General features: G+C 42.4%; 1 protein-coding gene across 5 annotated transcripts in view; it reads right to left on the bottom strand.

The window, feature by feature from the left end:
- Positions 1-13679, bottom strand: part of LOC146183132 (26S proteasome non-ATPase regulatory subunit 3-like) — a 178811-nt gene extending 165132 nt beyond the window's left edge. The window contains exons 1-5 of one of the 5 annotated variants that reach the window (XM_084609024.1): positions 13487-13679; positions 8525-8618; positions 7605-7743; positions 6235-6266; positions 1677-1831 (exon numbers count right to left, since the gene is read on the bottom strand). In XM_084609024.1, the coding sequence (XP_084465150.1) occupies positions 1677-1748 (72 nt within the window). In that variant the 5' untranslated portion in view covers positions 1749-1831; positions 6235-6266; positions 7605-7743; positions 8525-8618; positions 13487-13679. Of the gene's footprint in view, positions 1-1676; positions 1832-6234; positions 6267-7604; positions 7744-8524; positions 8619-12740; positions 12929-13420; positions 13463-13486 lie in introns of those variants that run through there. The other 4 variants (XM_084609030.1, XM_084609025.1, XM_084609027.1 and 1 more) reach the window with 4 other exon arrangements.
- Between the last annotated feature and the right edge of the window lie 301 nt (positions 13680-13980).

The raw sequence follows: 13980 nt of genomic DNA, 5'->3' as shown, positions 1-13980 counted from the left end.
TGTTGCTGAATTGCAATAGATCAAAGGTAGCTTTTGGCCAAAGGGGGAAATCGGCATAGGTAGTTTTGGTCTACACAACTCAGAAGGTCAAGGAACCAGGAAGGCTGTACAGTAAAAAAAACTCTGGGATGCACAAAAAGTGCACAATACAGGGCCTATAGATATGACGCACAGCACTGACTGGCCATTGTGTATACGAAAACAATGCTGTTTCATTCTTGGAATACTGCCTTTCCATAGATTCCCAAGGGTAAAATTGGTGAAAAGTAAATTTTGATGAAGTTTCAGGCAGCTTTAATAACTTTAGTACCATCTCATTTTCTTACAACTGACAAATTCTTTCAAGCTACTGGAGAGAAAAAAAGGCCTGGAATAGAAACTTTTGAAAGTCATTGAGAGAAATTTTCAGTTATGGCTGGACCATCACAGTTTACAAAACCATACTAAAGAATGAAAAAGACCTGTGTTCACACCACTGCGGTGTCATCAAAACAGCCTGCAGAATTATGCTGTTAATCTTTCCTCAGAAGCATTTGCGTCGTCAATAACTAGCTCTAGGTGTCGTCGGTTTCTCAGTCTCCGTTTTAGCATTATTTTTTACAACAGTCGTGAACTAGCCATGCCACTTCCTTCGCAACCATCTGAGTCACCAGCATGAGGAAAGAAAAAGAAAAGGGAAGTCTAAAACGCTGATAGAGCTGTGCTGTTGGCTTCTCTTGAATGTTTTGAGAAGGCCCTCCACTTCACTATGTTAATAAAGCTCCCTTGTGGCGTCAGAAGAGATTCAAAAATGCCTACTAATCAATGAGTGAGGAAAACGGAATGGTTTACCCGTCCGAATGCACAGAGTTTCCGAGTTGGAATTTTTTTTTTTTTTTTTCAGTATGCAATAACTGCTCCAGATACTACATTAGCTTCACGATCAATAAACCACTCAGCCCGGCTGAATCCAAACTGACCGGTTGGCTGGTTGTGTGGCGTTGTGGGACCACGTGCTTTGTAACGTCAAACACGTCAGAATCTTGAAAAACCGGGTCAGACATGCTCATCCAAGGCCATAATGCAGGCACGTTAGTACGTTTAAAGTAGAGCCTCTGTCTACGTCGTCGTTACCAAGTTGAGCAGCATACATCCCATGAGATACGTCAAACGAGGTAAGCGCCAATCAAGCAAAACCAAAAGAAATTACAATAAACCATGCAAAACCAAACAACGCTAGTGTATGAGGATTTGTGATTAGGTCCAAATTAAACTGCCCCGTCACTTTTATATTTTTTTTTTTGCCCTTCTACTTTGTGAGCTGCAAGACTCAAAGCAGGATCACCGGCAGCAAAGAGATAAAATAGATAATAGATAGGCAAATAGATAGACAATAATAGATAACAGCACCGTTATGTGTGGTGTTCTGATTCACACAACCACGGTGCACAGTAAAAATGGCCACACATGATGTATGCAAGCATGACCTCTAAGTTCAGCGGTCTAGGCCTCAACGGAGACTGAAGGGTCTCAGTAAGGACCACCACAAACGCGACCAACCTTGATTCTCCATAGTGCGTCTCAGCAGGTGGGAAATAAAACATTCTGAAATTTCTACAGTCTTCTCTAGAAACCTAACGTCCCCAGAGTTTGAAGGAGGGTAGACTGTATCAGTAGCCTCATGCCCTCATGTTCACCTTTAATTTCTGCTCCACAAACAGCATGAAGGTGCCGCGCCATCCCAGTACATCCATGTGGCCACAGTCCATCCAGGCCAGCACTTAGGTTCCGGCTACAACTAGGGGTTAATGCTCAGGTCAGCCCAGGGTGAAGGACATTACAGAATGCCGCTCTGCGGTAGATGACAAAGCAAGAACTGTCAGGTTACACAAGGTCAGTAGAACCCCTTTACAGTAAAGTCACTGCAGTGACAAAAATCTTTACTATATAAATTGTCAGCAATGACATGGTGCTGAAGGTGCTGCTTGCTAATTAAATACCTACTTATTGAACACGTCTAGAAAAATAAAAATGCTAAAATACCTTCCATCTCTTTCTTATCGTTTGTTCCATTTTTTCACTTATAAGATTCTCTGTTTACATCTTATAGAAGTAACTCTTAAGCCCGAGGGCAACGTGAATACGAATACAACAAAGATTGGCTTCATATGAAAAAAAAAAAAAATTCTGCTGTATGTATGTATATATATTTTTTTAAGAAAAACGATTGCCTCGCATCCTAGGTAGGACACGTGCGGCGATGATGTTTCGTGAGAAGTCGTCGCCGCGGCGAGACACACTTTACTATAACCGATTTTTACCAAAAATGTCCTTACTATAGAGGGTGAAAAATGTTTCACTTCACTAGATCCGAGTTTACTATTGCAGATTTCTAATGTACTGGTAGAGGTAATCAGGAAGACTCTTGCTTCAAGGGAAGCTCTGGCACCTTTTTCAACCTTCCCAATTTTGTTGGAATTTTCGTAACATTCTCACCAACATTTTGGTCATTCCTGCCAAATTTCACAGACCGGCTGTATTTTGTTGCAGCAAATATAAATTTTAAAATTTTTGATTTCACAGCCTCGATGGGGGAGATTTCTACAGAAAACTGCATGTGTGATGTCACTGGATGCACCTATATATCTATCGATATCTGCTCTGCATTTGCCTACGGACAGTACTCTGAACTTGCTTTTGGCCACTTGAGGCAAATAATGGCTGACCAAAGCTGTCACCTACATATGTATGATCAGGCAATTGGTTAGTCTTTGTTGAAGCCCTAATTCGGTTCGTTCTCCTAGTTCTTGCTCTCTTAAGTCACTTCAGCTCAGTATTTTCACGGTCTAATTTTTGTACTCAAGAAAAGGGGCTCTAAGGCATGCAATCTGATTATCAACTCAAAATATCCATATTAAGGAAGCCCCCACTCCTCAGTTGCTCTTTAATCTAGACACTTTTATTCTGAATCAAAAACTGAAGAAAAAATGAGTTGCTCATAATAACGAATCATGATGACAATCGAGAAAAATATCAAAGGAGAAACGCTGAATGTTTAGCATCCGTATTGCTAGGCAGTGACGTTCAACGTTTAGGGCCTGCTTCTATCCGTATTGCTAGGCAGTGAACTGACAATCAGAAAAAAAACACCTTGTGAACTCCGAGTGCATCATTATGGTTACCACTGCCTTTAAGGGGGGACATGGGACTTAAAACTAACTTTGTCATTTACTGCCCAAATTTGATGAAACCTCAGAATTGTTCAGTATTTTCTGCTGATTTCAAATATGCAAAAATTTATCTTCTAGGGCAATTACAGTCGAATCTCGCGATATAATGAATCCCGCAGGACCGCACGAAATCATTCGTTGTTTTGAAATACCATTGTAACAAAAAATCTGAGATTATAAGCCAGTGGTCAAACCTAGGTATGAAAACGATGTACCTTCGCAGTAGGCAGGTGTGTAGACAGGCAAAACATCAAATGAAAATGTTGCACTAACTGCAGAGCTGATTTATTTGAAGAAATCAATTATTTTCTTCCATCGCGTGCGGCAAACACGACCGCGCACTACACTACACCACTACAGCACATACGCCTTCCACTTTGTGCAACATCCCATTGGATGCATGATTGCACCGAGCGATGAAAGTACGAATTTTGTCCATGTGCAAAAGAACATCGGAGTTCGAATGACCTCATCTTCAGTGCTCCCTGAAGCTTGAAAATCTTGTCTCGGTCTTTCAATACGATCGCAGTGGTCGATGGGGCAATGCTCTAGCTGTCTGCAGAGGCCGATTCGCTTTTTTTCCTGCGCCGATTTCTTTCAGTGAAAGCTGCGCTCCTATTTTCTCGGCACTTCGCTGGCTGCAATCACTGTCAGGTTTCGCACAAACTTGGCAATAAGATAATCCGAGAAAAAAAAAAAAAGCAACGTCCCCCACGCGAGAATGGCACGAACGACCGACCGTCGAACGGCACCCAACGCAGGAAAAAAGGCAGGCGGCTAGGCCTGCTCGCTACTGCGTAATAAATCACAGCTTTGTGGGGGCGCTAGGAGCTGGCACCAGATATGCTGATGGTGATAGATACAGCCGAGCCATGGCGCTTTTTTTTTTGTTCAGGCGTGAGTTGCGAACTGTGGCGCTGTTAATTTTAGACGAATTCGTTATACTGATGTTCCTAGATTATAGAAGGAAAAATAAAATATGTATGCTCTTCTGAAATATACGTTATTTTGAAATTTGTAATTCTGAACAAGTTTTACATTGAAAACATAAGAAATCTGCTGGGAATTTTTTTTAAATTCGTTAATTTGAAAACTTCGTTAATGTGGTGTTCGTAGTAACGAGATTTCACTGTAGTTCTAAAGGTATTAAAGAGTTATTGCTATTGTCTGTTCAAACAATAGGGAAAAAAATGCTCATTAGAAATTAATTTTTAATATACAAATAGATACTATAAAGTGTAAGGAATGCAATGTTGGGAGCACGTTTTTTAATTTCACTTGTAAAACTTCTATATATTATCTTGAAATCCTTACACAGTTGCCATGCCTGTGAGTGCGAAGTTCAGTGGGCTGCTAAATCTATTATTAGCTCAATTTTAAAACTGCTTCCAACATTGCATTCCTTACACTCTATAGTATCTATGTCTGTATTATAAAAATTAATTTCTAATGAGCATTTTATTCCCTATTGTTTGAGCAGACAACAATAATTTTCTAATACTTGTAGAACTAATTGCCCTAAAACAAAACTTTTTGCATATTTGAAATCAGTAGAAAAAACTGAACAATTCTGTGAGGTTTCATAAAATTTGGGTAATAAACAAAACCAATTATAAGACCCATGTCCCCCCTTAATGCAAACCAGCGCACCTTGAAGTGCCTAGTGGTTCATCAAATACGAAACGTCTCGTGACACGCTGACATCTCCTACTGTGACTAAGTGTATTCACATGCCATGAACTACCAATATACAAACTAGGATGTTTTGTCTTTCATAACTATCTCGATGCCTTCATCAACATTCAGTGCGACGTCACTAACATGTTAAAGGGCCACTGTCCAGGGAAGGCCCTTTTAAGAAAAGGAGCCCAGTGTTTCGATCAGGTACCGGAGATAGTCTGTGCAAAATTCTACAGCGACACGCGCGCCGCAAAGCATCGAAAATACAATTCAAAGCTCCCTCATGCTTTCCTTTGAGAAGCCAGCTTCACCGCTTCCTGCGCTGGCCCGATGGGCCCCGATAATGACGTACGTACCGCGAACGACGTCCATTGGTCCGTCTCGCTGACTGACGGGAGAAGGATGGGTGTCTACCGCTCGCAGCGCGCTTTTCCCTCGCCACGGCCAGACTGAATCCAGCGGCGCGCGCTCCCTCGACCGGTTTTTTTTTTTTTTTTTTTTTTCGGGCTCGCGGAGAGCCACGCCCCACCTCCCGCCAAACGCGGAGGAGGAAGGGGAATTTGTATTGCGGAGGCTAGACGACCTCGGGCAGGAGAGTGAAAAACCTTTGCGAGGGAACGGAAGGAGAGAGGCAGGATAGAATCGGGTGATTGCGGTGGCTGTAACTCCGTTATTAATTACTCTTTTCAAAAACATTTTGCGGCCTTGCGTTCCAGGGGCGAAGTCTCACAGTCACCGGGGAAGAAAATATTTTCGACCAGAGAGTGGACAGTGGGCCTTTAAATTAGTAAACGCAAGAGGTGAGAATATGTGGCAAAATCAAAATCACAAACAATGACCTGGTGAAGTGGGTGACACTCAGCAGCTAATTAGCCACAGAGACAGAGAAGGGGGGTTAAAGGGGTATTGCAATATAATTTGAGTTTGTTGTTTTGCTTGTTGCAGTTATTGAGTTCTGGCAATGCTATTATCACCAGCAGTAACTTGCATATTTCGTAATCTAATATTTTAATTTGCTCGAGAACCAAAATCATGGCACTTACGGTGTCGGCACACAGTTGTGATTCGTTGCAGGGGAAATGACATTAACTAGTGAGCATTCAACGACTGGATAAATATTACATGCACTACAAATAGTGTACATTAGGAAAAGTATTTTATGTTGCGTTCTTGTACTTTGTGTTAAGTCAATGAATCCAACATGTTTACTTTACACAAAGGCATAGCAAGTGACACAAAAAGCACCAACAGAGGCGGTGGTTACTACTTTGCATCAGACTATCATGATCTATACACGTGGACCTGTGACTATAGAGCCAAAGTTAGGCAGGAAAAACTGACCGACCTTGCCAGTCGCTCCTCGCTATTGCAGGGTGCCTGTGGAGGGAGAGAAAAGGGCGGTCAAGTCGTGGGCTCATGAGAAAAGAATAGTTGGGGATGCATGGCAACAAAGGAATGTCTCCTTCCCCTGCCTCATTCCATTTCTGGGAGGCACCCGCATGGTCTTAGCCATGGAAGGGAGGTCATCAACTTTAGCAAAAATATGTTACAGCGTACAGGAAACCATGAGAAGGCCTCTTCCCCGATGTTGTAGTGACGTGCTCATGTTTGCTGCTTCGAATGGCCCCCAGCATGTCGCGACCCGGCAAGTGAAATGGAAAAGCGAAAGGCTGGGAAGATTGAGTTGAGGGCAATTTTTAGCTTGCTTGTATTTTGATCATCGCTAATAAGTTTAAATCTAGTGCCCTGTATCTCGTAATTATTTTTGCTTCGTTATCTGCGCGAGTAAAGAATTCATCTAAAGCATACCAGACAAGCATTGCAGTGTTCTTTTAATAATCGAGGATGAGCTAGGCTGTGGTTTCTTCACCCTTAGGTATTATTAGTAAGCCACTCTAATTTTCACTGCCTGAATTATTTATTCTGAAACAGTCATTTCAAAGCCCTTCAGCCCTCCACCAAGCAGCAAGCGCATCACAGCATCCTACCTATTTTATACCAACACAATAACAAAAAACCAGCAACAAAAATGCTAGCAATATCAAGCATCCCTATGGTCACTTAATAAGCTACGTTGGAAGTATATGATGGCATGAAAAGAATGCTAACTGGACTCTCATGTGCTTGGTAGGTCATGCACGACATCAGGAAAGGTAGGCTATGACACAGGGGGCTTAAAGAGACACTGAAGCCAACTCCATTTTTTCTTGTCAGTAAATATCAACTCTTGGCTTTTTTTGGGAAAGTTGACACCTATCCAACCACACAAAAGACACAGATATTGCTCAGAAATCTGCATTTGAATTTTCAGTGCTACGATTTGAAATCGCCCTTTATCTAGGCATTTTAACTTATGTCCAACTACAGAAAAAACGTATTTATTGGTGAAAATTTTGCACATTTCAGCATTTTTCTGCAATTCAATTTCAAATCCTCGCGACACTGCTTGGAAGCGGATAGCACTCGAACCTAACCTCTCTGACATGCATCAAAATTTTGAGTCAAGAAGCTGCATCAAAAGCCTGCGTCAATGAGTTGCACTTCATCTTTCCAAGTCCGCCACAATTTACCCAAAACAGCCAAGAGATGACCGCAAGACGTCTGACTCAGTAGAATACCTAATTGGCTAAATGCCTGCGTTAGGTAGTGGGATGCATTTCAGTGACTTACACTCTCCTTGTTTCGGAATGAGATCTGGAAAAGCATAAAACATACCAAAAAGGAATACAGACATGTCGGTGGAAGGTGTAGAAGCATCACGTATCACGTGCCAGGCACCAGTTGCCAGCTCCAAGCAGACTCGTCGAGCATGACTGGCGATTTCAGGTAATTTTGTGCCGAGGAAAAGGTAAACCTGCAGGATTAAATAGTAACCAAAAACGTGTTTATATGTCATCACAGTAAATGCAGAGGCAAAGAAGGCACGGCAATACAAAGTAACCCGGAGGATACAATGCAAGTGAAATGTTGGTAATCCATCAAAAGAAGGAAGCTAAAAGAAACTAGAGTCCGTGTTAAACTAAGAAGATAAAATATAGCAACAAAGCAAACAGATGTGAGATCATACACACAAAATGGAACTGCATCACAGGCATCCCTGCTAAAAATTCCAACAGCTAATGGTCTGAGGAAACCCGTGATTTGGGCATATTGATGACGGCCTCATGGTGACGGTCAAGTGGTGTTTTTAGCACTACATGTACGAAAGCTATCAAAATGGGCAATGGTGCCCATATTTAGCAAACATGAAGATCAGCTCAAGCTTATTCTGCTTATTTTTCCCAACATTAAAATGACAAAGAACCGGTGAGGGATGCTCAGCATTGCCTTCAAATGAACCGTGGATCAGTGACCAGCTGAGCCTGCACACTACCTGAACCAGTGTTTCATGCAATATTTTTCATCACAAAGACCTAGAGCACATGGTCAAAGGATGCTACTTGATGCCTTCTTTTGGCAGCTGCCTGTGCCTGCAAAATGCCATTCATACCTGTATGAGGGCCGTCCTTGTGCAAGGCCCCAACTAGGTAACTAGTAAATCAAGCAAACAAAAAAGTCACCCAAAAGGAAGGTAATCACGGATTAGTTGCAGTCAAAATATTAAAAGTTAGTTAGAAAGTTGTTAGCAAGCACACCTGTCACGCTGTGGTTTCCCGTTCGGTCCGGCAGTGATTTCAGCAGTATGTCCCACGCACCCCGATCAATCCACATACCAGCGCCCGCATACACCTGCAGAAAATTCCCTGAATTTTACATCAGTCCACTAATAAATCTTTCACACTTCAAGACCAAACGTTGAGAAACTTCGTTGAGAAAACAGAAATAGGTACAGTCTTCATCAAAATTTTAGAGCCCAAGGGGTCTGCTTCTGAGCCTTACATGTGGCTCGTAATGCATTCCTAGGTTCCCAAACTTGCTGAAGGTTAGAATATTTTTCATCCTACCCTCCCCAATGGCAAGGACTTCCCTCACTTTTAAAGAAGCCATAATATATGGCTTAAAAGCAAACCATCTGGGCTCTAAACTTTTGGACAAAAGGCTGTACATACAACCTTTTGTTTTGCAGTAAGCAGTATCTCAAATCATAACTGAATTCCGCGAGCTGTAATAGTAGTACTAGTAGAAAGGCCCGACCACATGGCAGTCTTTCTCACAGTATAAGTAAAGGCAATTGTTGGGGGCAAGTGCATGATTGACTCAACGAACATGAGCATACATATGTATGCTCTTTTCAGTTAACAAATCTGAGACATGCTTTTTAATAGTTATACAGTTTATTCTTGGGGCTATCTGGTACTTTCGGTGTGTGACATTTTATAGCTGTCTTGAGGTCGTGCAAAATAATCCCTTTTGCAATGCTAGCATTTCTGTCTAACCATTTCATTTAACTCATCCCTGCAATCCTTTCCTTTAGTAGTAGTTACACCTCAAGCAAACACGTCTCATCCTGCACAGATCATTATTTAAAGCTTACATAACCATGCTGTGCAAGCAATTGCCTTGATTCATAATTCCTTGAACTCCAAATGAATGAAAGCAAGTCCGGCCTTCGTCAGTGCAATCTCCGACTATAACAGTTTTTAACAAACCATTACTTTTATCTGTGCCTTCAAGTTTCAAGTAATCGAAATAAATTAGTAGATAAATAAATGACAGTATGAGCAAGAAGAAAAAAAAATGTGCTGTTTTCAATAATGGTGACAATACCTTGCAACAATCAATCAATGTCAGAGACTGTTCTTGGGAAAAGCGAAATTTTAAACCTGTTAGTTATAACAAAGTTCTTCAAACCTTTCTTGAGACACTCCCGTTACTCCTACCATGGAAGAGCATAGAATGGGCAAAATAGGTATGGGAGTAAAAAAAAAAAAAAAATGAAACGTCCACTTCAGTGCTTCTCTGCATTTCCTTTGTGAAGTTTCAGTTTAGCATTTCCTACAATGAAATATCTGATGCAAAAACTGCGAAACCAACTCAGCACTACTCACGAATGTTCATGACTTGTAATGTTTACAAAAACAGCAACACATTCAAACAGCTTAACTACGCTTCTCTCCTACCTTGCCTTCATGGGCTATCTTAGTCAGTGGATGATACACCTCCTTGTATCACTGAACTGTCATGACTCGTGTAGAGCGTGCATTTAAAAGGAAAATGTTCTTAGAATTCTCAAAGTGTACGTTTTTCTTGATTAGAATCTGCAAGCTTAAGAAAACAGTGAAATGATGCATAAAAGACATAAAAATCCTTCAGGTGATAGGAACTTGTCACGGCACAATTGTGAAATCGCTTTGAGCATTATTTCATGCCAACAAAGAAGATGTCTGTCTTTGAGCAGACCCACGATACAGCAGGCACTGAATGTGCTATAAGAGAATGTGCCAAGAGTAGTAGAGAGCAGATAGCAAGCAAACAGTCTTACAACTGTATCTATCATATGTTTGCTTTAATGCCTACTTTAGCCTACCACTGCATTAATTACACACAGTAAACATTTTAACCCTATCAACAGCTTGCTCTTCTAACAATTACTGATGACAACATATCCTTCCTATCTTTTGCCCTGCTTGCCTGGATCAAGATAAAGCTGTTTATCTTTCATCTCAATCTCTACCTTTTTTATCACTTTCTTTTCTTTTTTTTCAAAAATAGGAAGAAACAAGTGCCAGTCGTATGGATTCCTCCATAGACATTCGAACCCGCAGTCTTGAGCAATGGGAGGACCTTCTAGCCTAATCAGACACATAGCACTAGCTCATATATCAATTGGCTCACTGTTCCAGCACCAATCTGTAGAGATGATCTGAATAGTGCTCACTGCTCACCAAAGCCGCACCTGTATTCATTGCTCCCATAGTTTGGCGTTCAACGACCAGAGAACGCTGAAGATCCGTACTAGACTGCGGCAACGGCCAGAGAGCTGGTACACACTGTTGCTGAATTGCAAAGGTTCAAAGGTAGCTTTTGGCCAAAGGGCGAAATCGACATAGGGAATTTTGGTCTACACAACTCAGAAGCTCAAGACCCCAGGAACTCAGGCGAAAATCGTAACTGGTCTAAATGGTTTAAGGAACAATTCCAAGTTGATACCATTTGGATCCAAGTTGAATTCCAGTTAGATCCAACTGGAATTCAACTGGGATCCGAATGGTATCAACTGGAAATTCGTTAATGACTGCGACATTGCAACTAGCAGGGAAAAACACAAAGGACAGCGACAAAAGGTACCGACGGGACAGCACGCTAGACTTCAACTGACATTGAATGCACATGTAACAGAATTTATACGCTCTCATTAGGCGCATGCTCAGGAGACTGTTCCCCTCCCCATTTCCTTTATCAAGAAGCATGTTGTCATAACAGAGTAAAGAATTTTTTTTTAAATCAAACTGACAGGCAAGTGTTTTGACAAATAAATTATCTCTTTTTTCGTGAGGGCTATTGAGGGTGTGCTTACGCACTTATCCCCTGCCTTATCAATACAAAAGGCCTCAAATATCTCCCTATCACCCTGCCTATGAAGCCGCCTCAGCACTCTAATGTGGCTAAAAAGTGGAACACATTTTTCTTCTTTACTGACTGTTTTTATTCTGCATTTACGGCAATGCGCGGCCAAATGGCCACCAGCCATTGTAGTGCAGTGTGTTCGCAGCCTTTCATTCAGGCACTGGCCTGTTTGCCCAATATAACACTTGCCACAGGTCAGTGGGAATTAATACACTACACCATTGGTGTAGTTCACAAACCACGTGGCGTATTTCGCTGCGCAGGTTTTTGCCTGGTACGCATTGTTAACCATGCGGCACATCCTAGACAGCTTTTGTGGGGCTGTTAAAACGACACAAATGCCGCACTTTCCCGCAGCCTTTTTGAGGCAATGGGACCAGCCTTTTTGAGGCGATGGGACAAGTTGTGCATGTAGGGCACAGGCACAGGACGTCCCAGCAGGCCGTCATTACAGCAGCCTGCTGTCTTGCGTCCCTGTCAGAGCTCTTTAATAAGGCTCTCAGCGACGAACGCAAGTATGCTGTCAGGGAAGCCAGCGCTACGCAGACGGAGGACCTGCTGCTGAACACTCAAGTTCACTTGGTGCTCACAGGACTTCTGAAGAGCGGCTCTTAGGCAGTTCAGAGCTATACCTCCTTTTACGGTTTTTGAATGGGCCGAATTATAGCTAAGAACTGGCTTTTTTGAACGAGGGAAGTAAGTCCAACACATTGAACAACTACTAAAACTAATGCTGAGGTCAAGGTAACGCAAGCAACCCTCATTAGAAACCTCACGAGTAAAACTCAGACCCTTACCACATTTTTGAAAAACACTAAAAACGCTCTGCACAATATTGTTCCTTCCATCAGGCGCCACACTTTCTAACATAACAAGATAGTCATCAACATATCTAAAAATTTTTGCAATTTTTGCAAAGTCGCCGTCATCAACAAATACACACCAACTAGCCCAACTGCCTTCCATGATCAACTGGGAATTGTTCCTTAAACCTTTTAGACCAGTTACAATTTTTGCCCAGGAAGGCTGTACAGTAAAAAAACTGGGATGCACAAAAAATGCAAAATACAGGGCCTATGGTTATGACGCACAGCACTGACCGGCTACTGTGCATTCGAAAATAATGCTGTTTCATTCTTGGAATACTGCCTCTCCATAGATTCCCAAGGGTAAAATTGGTGAAAAGGAAATTTTGATGGAGTTTCAGGCAGTTTTTTTTCTGGAGAGAAAAAAAGGCCTGGAATAGAATACGTTTGAGAGTCATTGAGAAAAATTTTCAGTTATGGCTGGATCATCACAGTTTACAAAACCATACTAAAGAATGAATAAGACCTATATTCATACCATCGCGGTGTCGCCAAAACGGCCTGCAGAACTATGCTGTTGTTCTTTCCCCAGAAGCATTTGTGTCGTCAGTAACTTGCTCTGGGTGTCGTCGGTTTCTCAGTCTTCATTTTAGCATCGTTCTTTACAACAGTCGTGAACAAAGTAGCCATGCCACTTCCTTCGCAACCATCAGAGTCATCAGCATGAGGAAAGGAAAACGCTGATAGAGCTGTGCTGTTGGCCTCTCTTGAAGCTATTTTGAGGAGGCCCTTCACTTTACTACGTTAATAAAGCTCCCCTCTGGCGTCTTAAGGCGCCTGGAGCACTCTGTTGACTTTATAACTGTATGAAGCTATTGAAAGATGCCTACTAATCAATTAGCGAGGAAAACGGAATGGCTGAGCTGATTATGCTCCATAAAAACGCATAGGCATTCAGTTCACATTTAGCATCATAAAGCACACGGCAGATTTCAGCACACCTCCGAATTATTTCCAACCGCACAGACTGTCACTTTGTGCGCAAATATCACAAGAAAACAACGTCGCAACTCCTTTCAAAAGCGCCACAGCACAAAAAATCCAAACCGAACAAACCGCGTATTTACAACCATTTCTGAGGGCTTTATGTACTACCACACATCTAGGTCACTTTTTCCACACGACAGTCAAATGAAATTCAGCACACGTGAACCCTACCGGTCCGTCTGCTGGGTAGCTGATTCTCCCTTGACAACACGAATGCCACGGAGGCTCCACACTCACCGAAACAGCTGCTGTTGCCGAACGGTGACGTTCCGCGTAAGCCCTTCGAACGCTTTCTTCTAAATGCTGCATTACTGGACGAAATACAATAGAAATGAGAGCTCCAAATCACTGAGTGCTAGGCCGCTACGCCTACAGGGCCACTAGGACGGCTAGCGGCTAGCACTGCACCAGCAGCACCACAAAGCGCCGGGCTTCGCGCGTCATTTAAAATTGGCCGGTGTTGGTGCAATTCTTTCGGAATAAGCCAAGGCCAAACGCTTGTGCGACAAGTGAAAATAAGCAAGTGGTTATTGCACCCATGGATTGACTTGGCTTTGTTTATTATTTTTGGATTGGAGTTTTTGCAGGAACGTTGTGTGTTTGTAAACGACGTAACGTTACTAGAAAAAACTGAGTTTCACAGCTCCCCATACCGCCCTGCGGAGGCGTGTGTCCCAAGTGGCGGTCCCGAGAACTACCGGCGCTACGCGCATGGCCTCTGAGATCACCTC

The sequence above is a fragment of the Amblyomma maculatum genome, chromosome 7 (genome assembly GCF_055883805.1).
Source record: "Amblyomma maculatum isolate TAMU_Amacu chromosome 7, ASM5588380v1, whole genome shotgun sequence".
Classification (NCBI taxonomy): Eukaryota; Metazoa; Arthropoda; class Arachnida; order Ixodida; family Ixodidae; genus Amblyomma; species Amblyomma maculatum.
The sequence above is the reverse complement of the archived record's forward strand: the minus strand, read 5'-3'. Positions and strand labels throughout refer to the sequence as shown.